Source organism: Balaenoptera musculus, chromosome 16 (assembly GCF_009873245.2).
Source record: "Balaenoptera musculus isolate JJ_BM4_2016_0621 chromosome 16, mBalMus1.pri.v3, whole genome shotgun sequence".
Classification (NCBI taxonomy): domain Eukaryota; kingdom Metazoa; phylum Chordata; class Mammalia; order Artiodactyla; family Balaenopteridae; genus Balaenoptera; species Balaenoptera musculus.
In genome coordinates this window covers 24354046-24376980 of record NC_045800.1, presented here as the reverse complement: position 1 = coordinate 24376980, position 22935 = coordinate 24354046, and the positions used below count along the sequence as shown (strand labels likewise).

The following is a 22935-nucleotide window of genomic DNA, read 5'->3' as shown; positions in this document are numbered from 1 at the left end:
GATTCATGATTATCTTGACTTCTGGGCAAAGTTGGCTTTTGATGTGAAGCCTTATATCATGAAGCCACATCCCAGGATATTCTTATAATTCAGCCATGCTTCCTTCTGGCTAATCTTGACAATAGGAAGGAAGTTCACAATTGTCCATTGTCGAGGGCCTAATAATCTATGCTAAATATTTTATGTGCGTCATTTCATTTAACTCCCACCCAAACCAATGAACCAACCCGTAGATATTAGTTATTATCTGCTTTTACACCAGGTTCAGAGAGCAGAGCAAGTTAGCCCCACACTGAGATTTGAAGTAATTTCTGCTTGATTCCACGTCCAGTGTTCTACTACCCCAGTGGTTCTCAAGTGTGGTTCCTGAACCGTATCATCAGCGTCACTTGAGAACTTGTTAGAGATGCAAATTCCCAGACCCACCCCAGAATTCCTGAGTCACACACTGTGGTGGTAGAGGGGGCAGCAATCTATGGTTCCACAAGCCCTTCAGGTGACAGCACTACATCAGCTGTTGCTCAGAATACTTACTCTAAGTCCTTGCTAGTCAAGGTGTGGGCTGCAGACCCAGAAACATTGGCTTAATTTAGGAGCCTGTTAGAAGTGCAGACCCTAACCCTCACCACACCTATTAGACCAGAATCTGTATTTTAATAAGGTCTTTGGTGATCCATGAGCATATTCAAGTTTGAAATGCACTGCTCTGAGCTCTACTTTTTCTCCCCTTAGTCTTAAATTGGCCTATTCTAGATGTCCACGATCCTTGGCGTATGCATTAAACGGTGAGGCAGGAACAAAGACTGAAGGTCCTCTCGTGTTTTACCTTGGGACTAAGTTGAGAGCTGTGCTTACTCCATTCTGATCAGATTCAAGTTTCCGTCCCCACATGCTTGCCTCTCTAGCCTAAATGCATACACACAGTGACACCAAATACTTGTTTCCCTTTGACATCACCTTAAGCTAGGCACGACAACCACGGAGTAGCTCGGGTTGTGTTAACATGTTGTAAACTAGTAGGGATGGCAACTCTCGCCTGTTAATGAGGAGAGAGGATGGCTAATTCCTGCTCATTTCTATTCCAGAAACTAAATGTACAACCTGAAAGCAGCAGCTCATTGCTCCACAGCTGATGCTAATTTCTTTCCAACTCTGTAAATAGGTGGTGTTTAGAAAGCCTAAAATGTAGACTCTTTAGGGGGAAAGACACACACCTTTTAGGAGCTTAGTGTGAAGTTAGCGAAGTTACGAAACGGATATTTGGGGACCTCACCTCTGACAGAGTAGTGGGGGTTAAAGGCTATTCAGAGAAGGATATTAATAAATGTTGTCCTGATTCCCTTGCTATGATTGTTCTGTCCCTGGGGCCACATCCTTCTCTCCTGCAGCCCTTGATTTCCCATCGAGTACAGGGACACTGACCCGTCGTGTGAAGGCTGCACCTGCATTTCACGCTCCATTTTACTTCGCGCGAGTTCTTCAGACTCTCCATGGTCACCTCCTTGATGGAGGGCTATCAGGCACTAGCAGTTTACTGCTGTTCTGCAAGGAACTGGAGAAAAATAGTTTTTCTTGCTGTAAACACTCTGAAGGTGAGGTGCTGACCCGTGTACGTACATGAGAAAAATCTCGGTGCGTGTCCTAAGGCCGATTCGGAGCTCTGCTCTCTGAGTCAGAAATCCCAATTCGGTATGTCTGTGGTGGGACCTAGGAAGATGCAGAGTTTAACAGGCATTTCAGAGGATTCAGATGGTCTTATCCAAGGTGGCACTATTGGCTAACAATTATATCATTGATAACTGTGGGATTTTAAGAAGATCGCTGAATCTCTCATGTGCCCTCAACTGTATATTGAGAGAGTTGTGACGGATGATTCTGCTCTATAATAGTTTTCTCAGAATTAGTTAACTATTATTTCACGCAGACACATCTATTAACATCTGCAATGTACCAGATACTGTGCTGAACGCCGGGGAAGAGAAAGAGAAGTCAGACACAGTCACTGTTCTCAGAGATGTCACAGTCTGCTGAGGACATAAACATACAGAGCAATAGATGACAATAAGCATACTAGCCGGTATAATAGCAATAGGACATAGGACCCAAGAGGGTCCAGAGTTAGGAAAGGTGACATGGAGTGAATTCCCGCTGTATTTGGATAGCTCTTTATATTGGGTTCTGTAGGGGTATCTACAACAAGGGGAGACCAAGAGTCGTAGGGAACTCTTGGTCATATGGGAAGGGCAAGATTGTCCTAAAAATGTCCAGTCTGATGGAAAAGGCAGATCCAAATATTTAACTAACTGAGTTTCCTCTGACTGATATGGGATTTGGTCTCTACGAAACAAAAAGCAAACAAACACAAAAAACTGTCAAGAAAATTCATGCTGCCAAGAGGGAATCTCGAAAGGGACTCTGGGGATTTGTGTCATTTCCAGGAAATATGGTGATCCTATTATTAAAAGTGTAGAAGAGACGTGGTTCGGTCCATTGCCTAGAGGTTTGAAGGCTATCCGTCCCATTTTTCATTACCCAAGAATAAATATCATAGTGAAAGTCACCTTTAACACTTAAATATTGCTAGGGTTTTATGGGATTGAATTGAACGGACTGCCATGGTATATAAAAGCCGTATGGGTGAGGTGGTTTTATAACACATGCTTCGTAAAGCTGTATAAAGCAAGCACCTGTACACCGTCCTTTAAAATGAGAGCGTTCAAGCATGGTGTTTAGGCATGAAGGGACCTCTGCTTGTTCATTAAACCTGTTGGTAATGTTAATTTTTAAGGAATAGGAAGAGGAGCCTTGAGGCAGTTAGAATGGGATTTGTTCCTGGGAGGGGTCATCTGCCAGGAACTGTCACTTACATCAGCAGGACATGTGGGTTCTTTATGTAGATTCTTCAGCCTGAGATGGAGTTGGGCATCACCGGGAAGAAAATAGACCAGTGCCAAGACTCCTGAGCCAATAGGGGGCTGTTAGGTTAGTAGAGCTGTTCAGGCTTCCCTGATGGTAGTGGTCTGTGGGACCTGTTTAGACCAACTATACAGTTATTAATTTTCATTAAGCAGAGGAGTTTATTAGACTGGTCACTTTACAAGCCAGGTGAGAGTCAGTTTTGCACTTACTAGAATCTTCCGCTTAGTATTGTCATCCTAGTTTTTCTTGGCGTGGCCGAGGGAGGCTGGAGCCAACCAGTGCTGGCCATAGCTCTTTTATTTTATTTTTAATGAGGTGAAATTCACATAACATAAAAGTAACCATTTTAAAGTGAATAATTCAGTGACATTGAATACATTTACCATATTATACAGCTACCACCTCATTCTAGTTCCAACACATTTCATCACCCCCAGAAACCCTGTAACCATTAAATTGTCACTTCCTGTTCCTCCCTACCCAAACCCTGGAAACCACCAACTTGCCTATCTCTATGGACTGGCCTGTTCTGGATATTTCATATAAATGGAGTTATACAATATGTGACCTTTTGTGACCAGCTTCTTTCACTTAGCATAATGTCTTTGAGGTTCATCCACATTGTGGCATATTATCAGTACTTCGTTCCTTTTTATGGCTGTGTAATGTTCCATGTATATGTCCCAGAATTGGCTTATCCATTCAGCTGCGGATGAATGTTTGGACTGTTTCCACATGTTTTGGCCACATTCTGTGAATAGTGCCACTGTGAACATGAATGTACATGTATCTGTTTGAGTGTTTGTTTTTGATTTGTTTGAGTATATACCTGCGAGTGGAATTCAGGTGTATTATTTGTACAAGGTATTCCTTGCCCCCAACCCTGCCCCTGGGGTTCTCCCCCTGGGGGGATTCTATACCTCACATTAGTGGGAGCAGGCGTGGCCGTATGACTTGCTTTGGCCAATGAATGCGGTGAGAGCGGAGGTGACCAGGGCCCCTTGTGATCAGAAGCCTTAGGAACCATTGAGAGGCTCTGCCGTGACTCCTTTCCCACATCCAGTGGTCCTGCGGGGATGCAGCGGCTGCTCCTTCAGGCTGAGTTCACAAAGGCAGGCGGCATAGAGCAAGCAGTTGGTCTTTTTAACTCCCTCTGAAAGACATTAACTCGGACTTCGGGGGTGTGGGGATAAAAAGATGGGGGAACTCTCCCTGCCATGAAAGAGCTTACAGTTTTACTGTAATTTAAGCAGGTAGTCATAGCTCTAAAAAGCACTACAGAGGGAAAAGGGAGGAATCCACGGAGCTTTCTTAGAGGACGTTGGGTTTGGCCTTAAAGGACAGATAGGGTTTAGGTGTATAGAGTGTAAAAAGAGCTTTCCAGGAAGAGGAATGGGATTAGCAGTGGCTTGGAGGTGGCAAAGTAAGATGTTTGGGGAAGAGTGAATTGGGTGACTCTTTTCAAGAGTATAGGCACCCTGAGGACATGGGGTTGGAAAGTTCTGTTGGAACCAGTGAATGAGAGACTGTGACCTCCAGGTTAATGGGTCTGTTCTCTGTAATCTGGCATTGTGTATCCCAAGCATGCACAATACTGGATGACTGCCCCACTGCTCCTTTCATGTGCTTTAGGGACCAGACACATCCTTCTACAACAGTGGATATCAATCTTTACATGGTTTTTACTTCCTACATCTCAGCTCTGCAATCTGAGTGACTCGCCTCCTTCTTCAAACTGATCCTCTGTGTTTGTCACCATCTTAATTGAGAATAACTGTTCTCAGCCCTGTGGGGAGCAGAAGGGAAAGAAGAGCCCCAACATTTGAGTTTGCCAACATGCGTCAGAAGTTTCCAAACAATGGTTCTCTTTCTTACTTTCTCCTCTAACGGTGGTGGGGCGGTGTGTTCCTTTTGGATTTTACAGTGGGGCAAAAACTGAAGCTCTGAAGTCAAGGAACTAATAAATGAGCTAATAAATGGAGTTGGGATTTGAATCTTGTCTTACCCTGTTTCTCCCATGCCCATCCTAGAATCTGACACAGAAGCGAATGTGAGCGAATGATTGGCCACATGACCGAATGACTAAATGAAAAAGCAAGGGATGTTTGATTGCAAATCTAAATGTGATGGGATTCTGTAAGGGATCTCTCTACCACCACAAACACCGAAAGAAATACTCTGGAGCTGTGGTGAGGGTGGTCAGAGGGTAAGATGGCACAGCTTTGGTGGGAGTGAGGGGAGCCAATTTCATGGGGCTCCTGGATGGAGGGGGCTCAGCTAAGAGAATATTCCCATTTATCTCAGGTCCTGAAACAGGAGGGAAAGGGGCAGGGCACAACCTTTAAAAGAATGACATAGCTATAGAACATGAAAAAAACTAGTTAGAACCAACTATATCCAAGATGATGGAAGATTTGATTTCCAGTGGACCTTGAGCATCATTATACGCTCGTTGTAATACATCAACATAAGCTAAGTAACACACCCACCAGCGCCATGGCAGTTCCGAGGCTGACCGTAAAAGGCCGAAAAGTGGGCAGTGGCCCAATTCCTGGAAATCTCCACCCCCTTCCCCAAAATAATTGGAATAATCATTAGCCTGTGAAATTACCCAGCCCATAAAAACTAACCACCGTATCGGGGCCTTTTGCCTTCTGAGACGGCCCATACTCTGTCTGTGGAGCATGCGTCTCTCTAAATAAATCCACTTCTTACCTATCACTTTGTTTCTCACTGAATTCTTTCTGCAGTGAGACATCAAGAACCTGAGCTTCATTAAGTCCTGAGACCAGATGTGTGATCTCAATTAAAAGACCGTGGGTTCCAGTGCCAACCTGAGTTCTGGCTGGGTTCGAGTCCTGGCACGTGGGTTCAAGTCCCATCTGAGGTGCGCAGATTCAGTCCCGCATCTCTGGACAGACTTCTGGGTGCAGGGAAGTCCTTGGGCTGATCCTATTCAAGTATATTGTCAAGGGCGTTTCCTGGCCCTTGGCTGTGGGATTAGAGCTCTTTGAAAACCCTAGCTAGGAAAGGGGGGAAAAGTGAAGAAAGCAAGATGAAATGTAATTTCCTCTTTAATACAGACTGTCATTTAATCTAATATCATAGAGAATGATTAGATCTTAAACACCTATACATTACATTTGACAACTCTCTGGTATGCCTCTGCTCTCCCTCTCGGCAATTATACACCAAAACAGTGGGCTGTGGCTGAGAGGAACTCTCTCAGTGTAGTTTGTTTATTGGCTCTTAATGAGAAGCGATTAATCTAAATCACCATAGGGGTGGATCCTTTGCGAGCTTTGGAATCGGAGATGACAGTGGACCTTTATGACAAATGTGCTGCTCCATCCTTAACAACAACACAAAGTTTGTGTTGAGAATGTGTGTGGTGATTTCTTCCTTTGAGCAATGGGGAGAGAAAACACAGAAATACACACACAGAGCAGCAGTCACTGGGGCAAAATATAAAACTGCAACCTTTGGGCACTTCCATCTCTCGCCCTTTCAGTCTTTCCTCTCCTGCCTCTTCCCACGCTCCCTGACTGCGGCAGCTGGGGCTCCTCATTACGTTGTTACGTGGAAGACCCTTTTCTCCGTTTATGACAGTTATTGTGGCTTTCTCTCCCCTGCCTGTCTGGGAACCGCCCAGTGCAGGATGATGGATCATTACAGAGAGTACCTGCCTGACAAAATTGCCACCTCTCTGCCCCCTCCCCTCCTGCATCACGTTGGGAAAGAGAGGAAGCACCACCAAACAACCCAACACCCTGAAAACCCAAAAGGAAAAAAAATACATTCTGCCAGGGGCTCTTTTGTTTGGGGAGAATGGGGTCAAATTTGCAACTGAAGGGATGGAAACCAAAGGGGGAGGATGATGGACAAAAGTCTCTCCTGCTCTCTGTTTGATTCTTTTCCGCTCCTGTGTTTGCACTCACTCTGTTGTTCGCTTGCTGTGTCCTCTCACTCTCCTTCACCGTGTCACCAATACAGAGCACAGCAAGGATAGGGCACTCAACTTGGAAGGTCAAGTTCTGAGTTTGAGCCCCAGCTTTCATACTTGGTGACCAGCTGTGACCTCGGCAAGTCACCAGGTGCAGGCTTGGCATTTCCTTGCCTCTGGAATGGGGTGTGGTAGGCAGAATAAAGGGCCTCCTGGAAATATCCTAATCCCTGGAATCTGTGAAGGGGGAATTCAAGTTCTAGATGGAATTAAGGCTGTTAAAATATTTGACTGTTACTGTGGCTTTCTCTCCCCTGCCTGTCTGGAAACTGCCTGACACAGTATGGCGATCATTACAGAGAGTACCTGCCTGGCACAATTGCCAGGGGAGCCCTCTGGATTCTCCAGGTGGGCCATTGTATTCACGAGTGTCCTTAAAAGTGCTGCGGACAAAGACTGTTGCCTGCTGCATCAGTAAACAAAGGATGTTGTGGTCATCGAGCCACTGCAGCCAATCCCAGCTGTGTACCCTGAGGTGATTCAGGTTGGGGAAAAACAGGATACTGGCCCTAGGTAGTTCAGGTGCATATCAAGTGAATGATTTTAATGAGCCCAGACTCTTGTATCTTCCCATATATAGAAAAGTGCTAAATTCATTTACTTGAGATGTTTGTTTTTTCTTTTCTTTTCTTTTTTAAACATCTTTATTAGAGTGTAATTGCTCTACAATGGTGTGTTAGTTTCTGCTCTACAACAAAGTGAATCAGCTATACATATACATATATCCCCATATGTCCTCCCTCTTGCATCTCCCTCCCACCCTCCTTATCCCACCCCTCTAGGTGGTCACAAAGCACCCAGCTGATCTCCCTGTGCCATGCGGCTGCTTCCCACTAGCTAGCTATTTTACATTTGGTAGTATATATAAGTTCATGCCACTCTCTCACTTCGTCTCAGCTTACCCTTCCCCCTCCCTGTGTCCTCAAGTTCATTCTGTACGTCTGTGTCTTTATTCCTGTCCTGCCTCTAGGTTCTTCAGAACCGTTTTTTTAATTTTTTAGATTCCATATATATGTGTTAGCATACGGTATTTATTTTTCTCTTTCTGGCTCACTTCACTCTGTATGACAGTCTCTAGGTCCATCCACATCTCTACAAATGACCCAATTTCGTTTCTTTTTATGGCTGAGTAATATTCCATTGTATATATGTGCCACATCTTCTTTATCCATTCATCTGTCGATGGACACTTAGGTTGCTTCCATGTCCTGGCTATTGTAAATAGAGCTGCAATGAACATTGTGGTACATGACTCTTTTTGAATTATGGTTTTCTCAGGGTATATGCCCAGTAGTGGGATTGCTGGGTCGTATGATAGTTCTATTTTTAGTTTTTTAAGGAACCTTCATACTGTTCTCCATAGTGGCTGTATCAATTTACATTCCCACCAACAGTGCAAGAGGGTTCCCTTTTCTCCACACCCTCTCCAGCGTTTATTGTTTGTAGATTTTTTGATGATGGCTATTCTGACTGGTGTGAGGTGACACCTCACTGTAGTTTTGATTTGCATTTCTCTGATGATTAGTGATCTTGAGCATCCTTTCATGTTGCTTTTTCTTTAACTAACAGTAATCTCTTAATGTTCGGACTGCCTGGTTTTTGTTGCAGAAACTCCTGTACAGCGTGGCTCCTCCCTGACCTTTTCACAGCAGTCCCTCTGGACTGAGAGACTGCCTCCCAGGCTTAAGTCCTCAGCAAGTCTGTCAAATACACATAATTCTCAACTTTTAGGTTGTGCTTTTTTTTTAGTCAACAGTTCGTAAGAGGGAGGAAGGGTCAGAGTGAGGTGATATGAGAAAGACTGGACTGGCCATTGCTGGCTTTGAAGATGGAAGGGGGCTTTGAGCCAAGGAGCTGGGGGTAGCCTCTAGAAGCTGGCAAAGGCAAGGAAACAGATTCTCACCTAGAGCCTCCAGGAAAGAATGCCACCCTGCTGACACCTTGACTTCAGCCCAGTGAGACCCATTTTGGGCCTCTGACATCCCGAACTGTAAAATAATAAAATTATGTTGTTTTAAGCCGTTAAGCTTGTGCTAATTTGTTTCCAGCCACAGGGAACTAATACAGTGGGTAATAATGCCAGCCCTGCCTTCCTCAGGGAGCAGAGGGAGGACGGAGGGGAAAATAGCTGAGGAAGGACTTGGCAAAATATAAAATGCAATGCCACGCGAAGGCCTTGATATTAATTTCAGCTGAGGGTGAAGGGATGCACAGCAGGTGTCTTGAGCTGGGGGTGGAACGCACAGATCAAGGGTCTGCCCAGCTCCTTGCAGGGTCTGGTTCCTTTTGGTTTTCACTCTTTCTGGGAGCTAAATGTCTCTGGTCTGGGCGAATGGGCTCAGTGCCACCATTTCCTTTCCTTAGGACGTTTCCTGCACTGGTGAGGGACTGTGAGGGACCACTGGTTAGGACAGCCTGGCTTTGAGGTGGTCCATTGGCCCCAGGGGCTGCTGCCTCAGAAAGTTGCCTGACTCCCCGTTGATCACATCCAGCATTTAGCTGTATGTGAGCCCATCCCTGCCCCTCGGAAGTGTGGGCAGCGATGGGGGTGAGGAGTTGAGCTCTAACTCTAACTCATGTTCACATGCTCATTATTCTTCTTGAGCCAGGAGGTGTTCCCGGAATGTAGTGACCTTGTTCCCTATGCTAATGAAGCTCTCCACTGCCTAGCCTCTTCCAACTAGGCCAGGACACAGGACACTTCCAAGCATATTTACTCCCCTGATTGTTTTCCTTGGGATAACCTAATGCTTGTCTTGCCTCTCCTGACTAGAATAATTGTTCCCAAATTGCTAATCCCAGTAGGGTTAAGTCCTTGAAAATTGCCGAGGTTGAAGGCTTCTCATATGAAGAATTCAAGATCCAATGGGAAAAATAGGATTAGCAGGTGAACTTATAAAAGTCCTTGTGCCTTTTTTATAATGTTCACTGAATGAAATACTAAAGCTAGCACACTAAATAAATACTGTATCAGTGACAATCTGCGATTCTTAAATTAGTCATAATGGGTGCAGTGCAGTTAATTTCCGTTTACCATCCCTTGTGCGGTAGAATCTTTTCAGGATCTTCCTCCCCCGCAGCTTCAACAAGATGCTTATAAATTAAGTTTCTTTTGTGGTAGATAATATGCATGCTGGTGAGCACTTTTTCTTTATCTCTTCATATAGTCATTGCCTTTCTGATTTTAGGATTCTGAGCGGCGATTCTTAACTCTGGGGTTCCACTGTGGTCCCAGATGTGCACAGTAGAAAGTTGGATGCTTGAAACAGCAAATAATGTGGATGATCTTGATTGAGCTAGTTTGATATTTCTCTAAACCTTTCCCAATACACCTGGTTACCAAATCCTATGCCTTCGTCCCATCTAACCTGTGTCTCAGCACCCTCCATCTGATCTCAGGAGTACACGCATCTTTCTTTAGTGCTCCTAAGACGGACAGAGACCAAACAAATAAACCAAAGACCCTCACATCAAACCATAACAAAACATTAAAAATAATTCAACAAAAGTAATGAAAATGACTTCCAACCCAATCCTATAGATTTCAGGGTTTTAAAAAAAAATTATGAAACTTCTTTTTCCTTCTCTCCTAGGGTTAGACTTGCTTTCTTAAAAATATTGGAGTTGAACATCTTGCAGAAAAATAACATGGCCGTCAATTTATTAACTTATCTGTATTGGACTTTGACAGAGAGGAACTAGATTGACAGAGAGACTGTCCTAAGTGATAATCACCACAGGTAGGGCTGGAGATGCCTGGACTGCCAGTGGGCAGTGCTTGCTTCACATAAAGGTTTGCTGACTGCTGTCACTGAGATGGAGCCGGCCTCTCTGGACGGGGCCCTGGTAAGCCACAGATCCAGTGCAGTGAACGTTTGGTCAAGCAAACTTTGAAACCCTTGAGCGACCTTCACTCAGCCGCACATCAGATATTGATTGAGTATGTGCTTCACTGAGCACAGCAAAGACCAGCGGATGTGGTATCAGTGACACTCTCTGTCTTTAAGGCACTTAACAGCCAGGGGGCAAAGTGAGATGAATACAAGTGAAACAGAATTTAACTAATATGTTAAAATACATAAAATGTTTATAACTTTTCACATATTTTAAACAGGAAGCCATAGTTCAGTGTGATCACGAATTTGCCAATGGAGTTCATGGAAGGTAGAGATCGTTCCGCTGGAGCAGTTGAGAGGCTTCACGGAAGGGAGGGAATTACAAAGGGCCTGGAAGGAAGGCATGGACCAGGGAAAATGCTGGGCTTTCTAGGTAAGGAGGAACATTAGCAAAGATGGGAATGTTAGAGGAGTGCTTGGCTAGGGTATATGGTTGGGTTGTAGAGATCAAGCCTGAGAACAATATGGGGGCCCACTTAAGAAGTGTCTGAGGTGCCAGACTTGGTTTTCATGACCTGTTGAGGGTACTGGAGTTTCTTACGGAGAGGAAATGCCATGCTCATGATCCGAGCTGGGCCAGGGGAGAGCCATCATGCAGTGCAAGGCAGGCCAGATGGTTTACAGCCTGGGTGGGGTGGACAGCCAGGACTCCTGCTCGAGAGGAGGTCAGGACCAGCACTCCCTGAGCTGGGAGGTGCTCTTGCTGTTTTCTCAGTGAGGTACGCCCGGTAGCTACCCCGCCTTCACCCATGCCTGTGCTGCCCTCAGAGCAGTGCTCGCAGTGTGGGCAGATACTTGTCCAGCTTCTCAGTTTTTCCACCGGCGGGCAATGGGCAGCATAATCCTGTTGGGATTCTCGAAAGGGCTAATGGGAAAGTGTGGGTATGTGTGGTGAGAGAGAGAGAAACATTTCGTTTTTATGAGCAGGTAATATCTGCTCATTGCAGAATAGCAGAATAATAGGGAAAAAAATAGAAAAATGTAAGAAAAAATATGAAAATGACTCATGATCTTGCTGCACAGTAACACCTACTGTTAACATGTAGTGAATTTTTCCTTCAAGTTGTTCATTTGTGCATAAATATAGGCATGAGATAGAAACCGTTTTTAACAAATTTGAAATTATGCCTCATGTGTTTTCAGCCTGCTTTTTATGCACGGCTTCCACATATGATTATTTTTCACGTGTCATAAAACTATTTGAATTCATACTTAATAGCTGCATAATATTCCATTGAATGGATTTAGCCTACTTTATTTAATTATTCTATCAGCTATTTGGTTTGTTTCCAATGTTTTAGTGTTATAAATAACGCTGAGATGAACACACAGGTGCATAAGTCTTTCATTGGGTCCCTGTTGGTTTCCTTGGACAGATTCCTAGAAGAGAAATTACAGGGTCAAAAGTATGAATATTTATGAATCTTGTTCCATATTGCTACATTGCTTTCCAGAGCAGTCATGCCAATGTATACTTGCATCAACACTGACTGTCTGCATGTTTCACTCCACTGTCTTGGCCATGGTCACCAATATCCTCCACATTGCTAGATTCAGTGGTCAGTTCTCCAGAGCTCATCTTACTGAACTGTCAGCTGCATTTGACACAGTTGGACACTCTTTTTCCTGATACACTTTCTTTCCTTGGTTTCAAAGTTTTGAGGACATCACACTCTCTGGGTCTTCCTTCTCCTTCTCACACTTCATTTCTGGTCCCTCCTTACATCTTTGACCCTTAAACAGTGTGCTAGAGCCCAGTTCTCAGACTCTTTTCTATCTATATTTGCTGTCTCTGTGATCTCCAGATTCATATCTAAACGCTGTTCAAACACTGAAGTCTCCTAAATTCTTATCTGCAGGCCAGCCCGCTCTATCCACTGTCTACTCATCAGCCCCTCTGGATGTCTGTTAGGCATCTGACACCTAGCCTTTTCAAAATCATATTCCTCATTTCCAAAGCCCCCAATCTGCTCCTCCCATAAGCTTTCCCGTCTCATAAACAAGCAATTCTGTTTTCCCACTTGTTCAGGCCAAAAACCTACCTGACCATTTGAGTTATTTCCAATTTTTGATCATGATAAACAACACTGAAATGAACATACAGGTATAAAACTTTTTATTTTTTAATGAGACCCCTCACTTTCTCTTACTCCCTACAGCTCATCTGTAAGCAGACCTTTTTGACTTTTCCTTTATCCCCATAGATGGACCACATCTCAGTAACTGAGACGGCACTCCATCATATCAGCCTCTCCCACCTGGATCATTTCAGTGGCCTCTTACTGGTCTCTCTGATTCTTTACCTGCTATTCCCCACCTCCCACAATGCTCTATTCAGCTGGAGTTAAAGGATCAAAATACGAGCCATAGCCTACATCGCCTTGCTCGAAGCCCGCCAATGCTTTCCACATCCCTTGGGATAAAGCCAGGGTGCTCATATCACCTACTGCCCCCATGCTCAACTCTCTACTTCCTTCGCTCTGTTCTAGCTCAGTGGACTCCTACAGCCTTTCTGAAATGTCCCCTTCTCAGTGAGGCCTTTCCTGACCCTGCTACTCAAATTTCAGACCCTCCCCTTCAGTACTTCCTATCTCCTTTCCTGATTTATTTTAATCTAAAGGACTCGTCACCATCTGATAAGCTACGTACTTTACCTCTTTGTTTGTTTATTGTCTATTCTCCCCTCACTAGGATGCAATTTCTCTGAGGGCAGGGTTTTTCATTTGGTTTGATTATTGCCCTTATCCTGGTCTTTATAGTACAGCCTGGCATAAAGTAAAGACTCTGTAAATAATGGTTGAATGAATACTGTTTATATGTCTGATTAGCTTTCAAATTTTCTTAGCAAGTTGTTTTATCTCATCTCATATCCAATTTTATATTTTTCTTTCTATGTTTTTTTTAAATTGTGGTGAAATACACATAACATATAGTTTACCACCTTAACCATTTTTAGATGTACATTTCAGTAGTGTTAAGTACATTCACACTGTTTTGCAGCCAGACTTCAGAACTCTTTCCATCTGGTAAAACTATGCCCATTAAACAACTCCTCATTCTCTGTTTTCCCCCAGCTTCTGGCAGCCATTATTCTACTTTCTGTCTTTATGAATTTGACTAGTCTAGGTACTCTAATAGAAATCATACAGTGTTTGTCTTTTGGCTTATTTCACTTAACATAATGTCTTTACGTTTAATCCATGTTGTAGCATGTGTCAGAATTCCTTTCCTTTTTAAGACTGAATAATATTCCATTATATGTATATACCACATTTTGTTTATTCCTCCATCAGTGGACACTTGGGTTGCTTCCACATTTTGGCTATTGTTAATAATGGTATTTTGAACATGGATGTACAAATATCTCTTTGAGATCCTGCTTTCAATTCTTTAGGGCATATATCCAGAAGTGAAAAGTCTGGATCATATGTAATTCCATTTTTTTTTTTTTTTTTTTTTTTTTTGAGGAACTACTATACTGTTTTCCATAGCAGCTGCACCATTCAGAATTCACATCAACAATGCACAAGGGTTCCAATTTCCCTAAATCCTCACCAGATATATATTATATATATATTTTTGAAAAATGTCTATTCAAGTCCTTTGCTCATTTTTTAATTGAGTTGTTTTTTGTTGTTGTTGATTTGGGATTTTTATATATTTTTTTCCTGATTGGCCTCAATGATTGTTGCTTTACTGCTGATGCTTGAGTTAAATTCTGAAGGACAAGTAGAAATATGCTTAATAAAATGGGTTGGAGTGGAAAGGTGGGGAGTCTAATCTTGGTAAAGAGAATGGCATGTGTAAATACTAATGGGTGAAAGGGACTTGCATATAAACATAAAGATGAATTGATGTTCTACCTGAAAAATGTATATGTACCTTACAAATTTTTCCCAAAATAGGATATATGTGTGTGTGTGTATACATATATATATACTCATAAATGCACAAATATTGTAACAAGGTTTCTCAGTAGCAGTACTATCGACATTTTGGGCTAGATAATTATTTGTTGTTCAGTGCTGTCCTGTGCATTGTAATTATTTAACAGCATCCCTGGCCTCTACCCAGTAGATGCGAGTTACTCTCTTTCTTGACCCTAGTTGTGACAATTAAAATGTCTCCAGGGAGGGGGAATATATGAAATAGGTGAAGGGGATCAGAGGTACAAAGTTCCAGCTATAAAATAAATGTCATGGGGGATGTAATGTACACGCAGAGAATGTAGTCAATAATATTGTAACAACTTTGTTTGGTTAACAGGATGGTATCTGGTCTTATTGCAGTGATCATGTCAAAATGTATAAAAATACAAATCACCATGTTGTACACCTGAAAGTAATATAATATTGTATGTTAATTATAACTCAATAGAAAAAAATGTTTCCATACATTGCTAAATGTCCCCTGAGGGCAGCCCCTTTTCTTGCCAGCTATAACTTCTGCTATGAGAGGAGATGTTAGGTAGAGAGATAAATAGATAGATGGACGGTGGGGAGGTGGGGAGCGAATACTGGTATATTGTTATATTGTGATTAAGACCCTTATCTGTAACAGGCTTTATTTGTGTGTAAGTCAATATTCAACAACATATCGATTATGTCAGTAGGTTTAGGGGTCAGCCTAAAGAACATCTCTTATATTCTTTGTGAGCTTGTATTGATATTATTGTTATTTCTTACTGAGCACTAACTGTGCTAAGAGTCTCCCATTAGGACTCAATTATACAGTAAATTATAGCATTTCTCCTTTTCTATTCAGAGGAAGTCTACTTATTCCTATTCACAGACTGTTTTCAAAGCATTGAACTACAATTTGTTTCCTTTGCATTTCTGGGATTCTGGCAGAGCGAGAGGCTGAGAAACCTATAGCTTTCACCCCATTTTATAGATTGCACACAGGAGAACCAGAGCATGGCAACTGAATAAAGTAACATATTCATTAATTTTACAACTTGGGTATTATAAGACTCACCCAGCAGCAGGAAGGTGGGCATTCTGGAAAGATTTCTGGGGAGGATTTTGACATCTTCAATACTAAGTTTGACTGGTTTAGACACAAATAAGCCTATAGGCTTTTGAAAATCTAAGTTGCTGAAGCAAAGCCTTGCCTGATTCCTGACTCACATCTGTGTCTTTTGTAATTTGCAACCCGCCATTAAAATCAGGGCCACCATTATTCAAGTTTCCCAGGAATTTCCTACAAAAAGAATTACGGGTCCAAAAAAAGAAAGTAAAAAAGATATTGTACCATCTGTATGTTGGTAAACTCTAAAACTTGTCCATCTCTAATCTGAGATACAGACAATTCATGTACCATAAATGCCCAAATCCATAGAGACAGGCTGTATGAGGCTCTTACCCCTAAGGCAGTGGTGTGTTTAATTCCTTCATGGGCCAGAGCCTCCCATTGAAGAGATGAGAGTGGTCATTCAAAGTGCAATGGTGTTTAGTGAATTGACAATTACCTACTGATTGGTGTTCATTTTGGCGGTGTTGCTATTTGCTAAAATAGTGTGTTTTTCTTAAAATGTTACAAGGAATGTAAAATAAGTGTAAATTGTAGTCTTTTTTTTCCCTCATCCTTTCACGTTTTTTAAAAATTGTGGTACTAAAATGCATAACGTGAGAGCTACCCTCTTACCAAACTCTTCCAATTGCGCAGTGCAGTATTGTTAACTATAAGCACAAAGTTGTACAGCAGATCTCTAGAACTTGATCGTCTTGCAGGCCTGAAGCTTTATACCCATTGAACAGCAGCTCCCCTTTACCCCAACCACCCATCCCTTTGGTTTTTATCTACAAAACTCAGGGAGCCAAGAGGGAGGCAAATAATCCCCGAATCTCCAACCTGCTTGGCATCACTTCTGACTTCAGTTGTGCTCTTATCCTGGGTGGTTTATAGATCCAGGTTCATGTTTATTTAGCCGTTATGGCCCTGTGCTAAGCTCTTTAATCATTATCTCATTTAATCCTCTCAAGAGCATTGTGAGTTAGAGATAATTATTATCGGTTTTTTTCATAGATGAGATAACTGATTGGAAAAACTGGGTAATATCCTCACGTTTACACATAAAGTAGCAGACTGAAGGTTTGAACTCAAGACACCTGCCCCCAGAGCCTATGGCATTAATAACTCTGCTCAACCCGAAATGAAAGACCCCCTTCTCCTCTTCCAGCACGTGCATACACCCACTGCAGATGTTGTGTCAGGACAAGCTAGATAAAGAATCAAAGCAAACTGAAGCAAAAGCAAAATAAAACAAAACAAAAAATCTCCAGTGGGAACTCTTCCCTGTTCATATTAGCAAAATCACATAAATGCAGAATTCACAGATGTCTTAACAGGTATTGCCATAAGTTTTATATGTATATACCTGCAATTAAAGATTCAAAGGCAAGGGTTATAAATTTTTTTGGGTCTGTAGGATAAAACTGTCATAACTATGCCAAGAGTCACATTCCTATTTCATAAATTCAGTCCACACACATATTGAATGTGAGTAAAAATTGTTTTGTAACAATCTCATTTTAAACGTTTTAAGGAAAGGTGTGTACTTTCCATGTCGGCATAGTTCTTACCACTCCTTGTTTTGCTTTATCTGCTTTGCTCACTTAGTTTACCTGCTTTGCCCTCTTAGGCATTTACCTTTGAAAGCCCTTCTTCCCAGTAACAATCTTGGTGGGCATGGGATGATTTTCTTTATATATGTAGTTATAGAAGTAGTTACGTAGATTCATACACAATATACATATTTTACCTTGAGGCTTAACTTTTGCTGAGGCTTTGCTTTCTGATTCTATTTATGTTAATATTATGGTTCCCTCTTTTCCTTTTTCTTTTTTTTTTTAGCACTAACTTTCTGTTTCTCCTTTGGATTCCTATTCATTTAATTCTTCGTGTCCTCTTGGCCAAAGGTGGATATGAGTCAGAGGAGGAAAGGGGCTTTCTTGAAACTGCTTTTTGGTGTGTGGATTTCTTAGAGTTGCTTTAAAAAGAATAAAGAGCTGCTTCTCTGACGTTCCCTTGTCCCTTGGTAAAGCACAAAGTGCTAAGATTTCAAGGTCCAGAAAAGCATTAGTGTTAGTGTGTATGTGTGTGGCAAGAGGTGGTGGCATTTGAGTCCATCAGAGGAGGTAATAGGCAAGTTGCTTTCCTCCTCTGAGCCTCAGTTTCTTTACCTGTAAAATGCAAGTAATGATATGTCACATAATTTGTTTCAGGTTTCGATAAAATACCCTGTTAAGTGCCCAGCACAGGTTAGGAATCCAAAACATGTAGGTTTCTACGTCCCTCCTTCCATTCTTCTCATACACTAGGATTGAATACAGACACTGCCAGTGATATCAAAGTATATAAAAGGATTTTTTTAACATCTTTATTGAGGTATAATTGCTTTACATTGTTGTGTTAGTTGCTGCTGTATAACAAAGTGAATCAGCTATACATATACATATATCCCTACATCTCCTCCCTCTTGCATCTCCCTCCCACCCTCCCTATCCCACCCCTCTAGGTGGTCACAAAGCACCGAGCTGATCTCCCTGTGCTATGCGGCTGCTTCCCACTAGCTAGCTATTTTACATTTGGTAGTGTATATATGTCAGTGCCACTCTCTCACTTCGTCCCAGCTTACCCTTCCCCCTCCCCGTGTCCTCAAGTCCATTCTCTACGTCTGCGTCTTTATTCCTGTCCTGCCCCTAGGTTCTTCAGAATCATTTTTTTTTTTTTAGATTCCATATATATGTGGTAGCATACGGTATTTGTTTTTCTCTTTCTGACTTACTTCACTCTGTATGAGAGACTCTAGGTCTATCCACCTCCCTACAAATAACTCAATTTCGTTTCTTTTTATGGCTGAGTAATATTCCATTGCATATATGTGCCATACCTTCTTTATCCATTCATCTGTCATTGGACACTTAGGTTGCTTCCATGTACATGACTCTTTTTGAATTATGGTTTTCTCAGGGTATATGCAAAAAAAAGGATTTCTGATGAGAATGTCAGAGAAAGGTTGCAATAAAAATGTCCTCTTGACAACAAAAGCACCCTAAAACCAACACACAATCTCAATACACCTTATATATAAGTGTATTTCTGTACATGTGCATGCATATATGTGCCACAGCGATATATGTGTAAGTGTATGTGTACACACATATATGCCTCATTTGTGTGCGGATTAATGTGTTTGTGTATGCAAGTAATGTAGTGTGTGTGCAGGAAGAAACAGGGCTGGACGAAGAGAGTACATTGCACTAGATATTTGATGGTAACCCTTATTCAGTATATTGTAACTCATGGTATATAAAATAAAGTTCATTTATGATGTTGGTCTTATCTTCTAATTAAAATCATAGGCATGAAGCTTCTTTATACCTGCATAAAATAAGCAGTTTAATTTCTCTGCACCAGGGGAGAAATGATTTCATTGCCTGTTATGTAGCTCATCGGTACGTGCCGGGAAGCAAGAGAGGGTGGTTATGAAAGCTTCATTCTTTCCCTGTATATTTGTCCTTGCAGACTCTGCAAGGAGCATGGGTGCCCCTCTTAGGTTTTTTCAAGGGCAGCAGGGGTGCTTTTACCAGTAGTCCCTACCCTTCACAGTGCCAAGGGAGGAGAAAGTTATTGTCTATGAATAACCCATTGCAGAGCTTTTCCCTTAGATTATTCACACATGAATGGAAAAAAAAAAACGATACTGCATCCATTTCTCAGAAATTTGCTGATAACTAGTAATAACTTATTTCAATGAAGCCAAAGCAAGTATTTGAGAAAAAGAAAGTAGACTTGTCTTGGAAGCTATAAAGGAATAAAAGAGGAAAATAACTATGAATCTTAGCAGTTAAAGGCATTGAATTTGTTTAAAGCTTACTTCATAATACTAATATATACTATGGGTAAATTTTTAAAATCCTAGTATTCAGTAGTTTTATTTTATGAGGTATGGAAATTTTTTTTGACTTTACTTGGTACTTTGGACCCCATGGTGCGGACTGTGTGTAGCGGTAGCCCTAATAACTGGTGGCGGTACAGCCCAAGACAGGACAAATTATAAGAGGAAATAAACTCATTTGCTCATTCAGTCACTGGGCGAACATTGGAAGTTCAAAGAAGCTGGGTTGAGTTGGGTGATAAAGGTCAAAAGGGCTTTGTTGCTGATGGAACCAAACGCATACACAAGGGGCAGATCCTATCAGGCTATTTTAAGAATTTTAGAATATAGGAAGATCAAAGATAAGCCATTGAATGGTTTTAGATTATTCTGGCCACAGTGTGCAAAGTGAATTGGAGGGGATACTGGTTGAAGCTGTGAGAATGACGAGGGGTATCTTACAGGAATCCAATACAGAGATGGTCACATTTTGGACTAAGGCAATCACAATGGGCAGGGAGAGAACGGATCTGATTTTAGAGTTAATTAGTAGGTAAAATACGCAGAGCTTAGAGACTAATTAATTATAGGAGGTGAATGGAAAAACAGAGTTAGGGATGGTGTTGGGCATTTGGCTTCACGTGGGATGGGTGGTTGGTGGAGACACTCACTGAGCCAGGAAACACTGGGGAGGGGGAGGGCTTGGATGAGGTAGATCCTGGGGCATGCTGAGTGTCAGGTGTCTTGAGACATCCAGTCTGAAACTCAGAGGAGACCTCAGACTGACATTTAATTTACGAGTTGTCCCCAGAAAGGTGGTAATGAAAAAAATAAATAAAAGTGAGGGTGGAGGGGCTTCCCTGGTGGCGCAGTGGTTGAGAATCTGCCTGCTAATGCAGGGGACACGGGTTCGAGCCCTGGTCTGGGAGGATCCCACATGCCGCGGAGCAACAAGGCCCGTGAGCCACAACTACTGAGCCTGCGCGTCTGGAGCCTGTGCTCCGCAACGGGAGAGACCGCGATAGTGAGGGGCCCGCGCGCCGCGATGAAGAGTGGCCCCCACTTGCCACAACTAGAGAAAGCCTTCGCACAGAAACGAAGACCCAACACAGCCAAAAATAAATTAATTAATTCATCAATTAAAAAAAAAAAAAAAAAAAAAGTGAGGGTGGAAGTGGTCACTGAGGAACGGTGTGTCGAGTGAAAAGAGAAGAAAGTCAAAACTGAGGGTTGAGGAGTGGCCATATTATAAGGGTAATCAGAGAAAGTTGAGTATTCAAAAGAGGTAGAAAGGAGAACCAGAGAAGTATGGTGTTACAGAAGCCCCTGGAAGAAAATGCTTCCAGAAGGATGGAATTGTCAGTGGTAACCAAGACTGCTAAGCGTTTAACTAAGGGACAGCTAGGTCTGAGTATCTCAGTGTTTATTGGATTTAAATACTAGAAAATCACTCACACCTTTAGTGAGACCAATGCCACTGAGGTCCTGTGAATAGAAGTCAAATTGCCCTGACTGGAGGGGCTTTTAAATCCTGAGAGGTCGATAGTAACCATAGCTATCACCTGTCAAAAATATGCACTATGCCAGGCATTCAAAGCCAGTTCTTGTGTTGTCAGACCCAGTTATTGTTGAGGAAACCAAGGCCTCCAGAGGTTAAGTGGCTTTTCAAGTTGACAGTATGACAGAGAAGTGTTGATACTTGAACGTGCTCTTTCAGGTGACGAAGCCTTTTCACTACACCACCCTGCCCATTGGGCTTGGGGACGACAAACTTTCCTGAGCATCAATATTTGTCCCAAAGGCCTTTGGGGATGTGTGCTTTGGAAAACACCTAGAGCAAAGGGGTCATGAAACCACTTAAATCACGAAGACAGTTTAGAAAGAACGAAACAGTGGGATCTCTTTCATGACTAAAGAGCAGTAAGACCAGTAGAGTGATGGAAGAGTGACATGAGAATTGACTGCGGGACGATGAGGAGGCAGAGGTGTGATGGTCCTAAGGTCAGGGGACAGAGGACCCCAGGAATAAACTTCCAGTACTTAAAGGTACAAGTTACAAACATCAAAAATGAAGGTATTTAAAAGAAGGACCTCAGAAAAATGAATTTTCATTTGTATGCAGACCTAGCCTTGAACAGTATTTTAGCTCAATTCAGCAATGAGGGACTAAATTGGGAAAGAAAAATACCAATATTTCATCTAGAGGCCCAGATGCCCCTTTCTGTGCTGTGATATACAAGTACAGAGGACTTTATATTTATGCTTTAATTTCTTGTATTTATTCTCTCCTACTAACTCTGTCTGTATTTTCTCCTCTCCCCTTTCTTTAGATCATGCTTCTTAGTGATCCTGAGATGGAGAGCAGCATATTGATCAGCTCAGATGAAGGGGCAACCTATCAGAAATACCGGCTCACCTTCTATATCCAGAGTCTGCTCTTTCACCCCAAGCAAGAGGACTGGGTGCTGGCCTACAGTCTGGATCAAAAGGTGAACAAATACTGCTGTCATTCATGTCCTGTCACTCAGGTGCCACCCAGTGAAAAGCACTTGCTTAGTCAATCCAAATGTTGGAGGGGATTCAGTGACATTGTATCCTTCCAACCAAGTTGATTGTGTCTGCAGCTAACTAACTTTCCTTTCTAGTCTTTCATATCAAAGTATGCAGGCAGATATATTTCATTTATTGACAATGTTATTTGTCATTTCACGGGTTTGAGATAGTTTTCTCTATGATTTTACTCATTTGACCTTTAAAACAACCTTGTGCTGTAAGTAGGAAATGTATATCCTTAATAATTTTATGGAGACTATAGTAAACAAAGGTGCAGAAAAGCTAAGGTGCTGGTTCAAACACACTCAGCTAGTAGCTGGAGGAGCCAGGGCTTGGATGCTTGCTGTCAGACTCCAAGTCTAGGAATATCCCTTCACACCTGCTGCTTTGAATTGGAATATAACCATTGTTCTCAATTTAGCAAAGGGAGGGAAGCCTCCAACATGTCCATTTCATTATTTTCTAAAAGTACATCCAAGATAGAGTAGCCCAATGAGTCCTTCCCTTTGAGTTTCAGATCCATACATCCAGCTGTGTACTTGACCTTGTCTCCTGTGTATCTCAAAAGTTTCTCGATTCAACATATTCCAAAGATGAACTCTTGACCTTCCCCCAGCATAGTTGGTTCTCTTCCAGTATTCCCTAATTATATTCATTTAGTTGCAAACCTAGGAGGTATCCTT

The 22935-nt window shown here is 42.2% G+C and overlaps 1 protein-coding gene across 1 annotated transcript in view; it reads left to right on the top strand.

Moving 5' to 3' along the window:
* Nucleotides 1-22935, top strand: part of SORCS3 (sortilin related VPS10 domain containing receptor 3) — a 588465-nt gene that overhangs the window by 287919 nt on the left and 277611 nt on the right. Inside the window, exon 4 of the mRNA XM_036828794.1 lies at nt 22030-22188. Coding sequence (XP_036684689.1) covers nt 22030-22188 — 159 coding nt within the window. The remainder of the gene's footprint in view (nt 1-22029; nt 22189-22935) is intronic.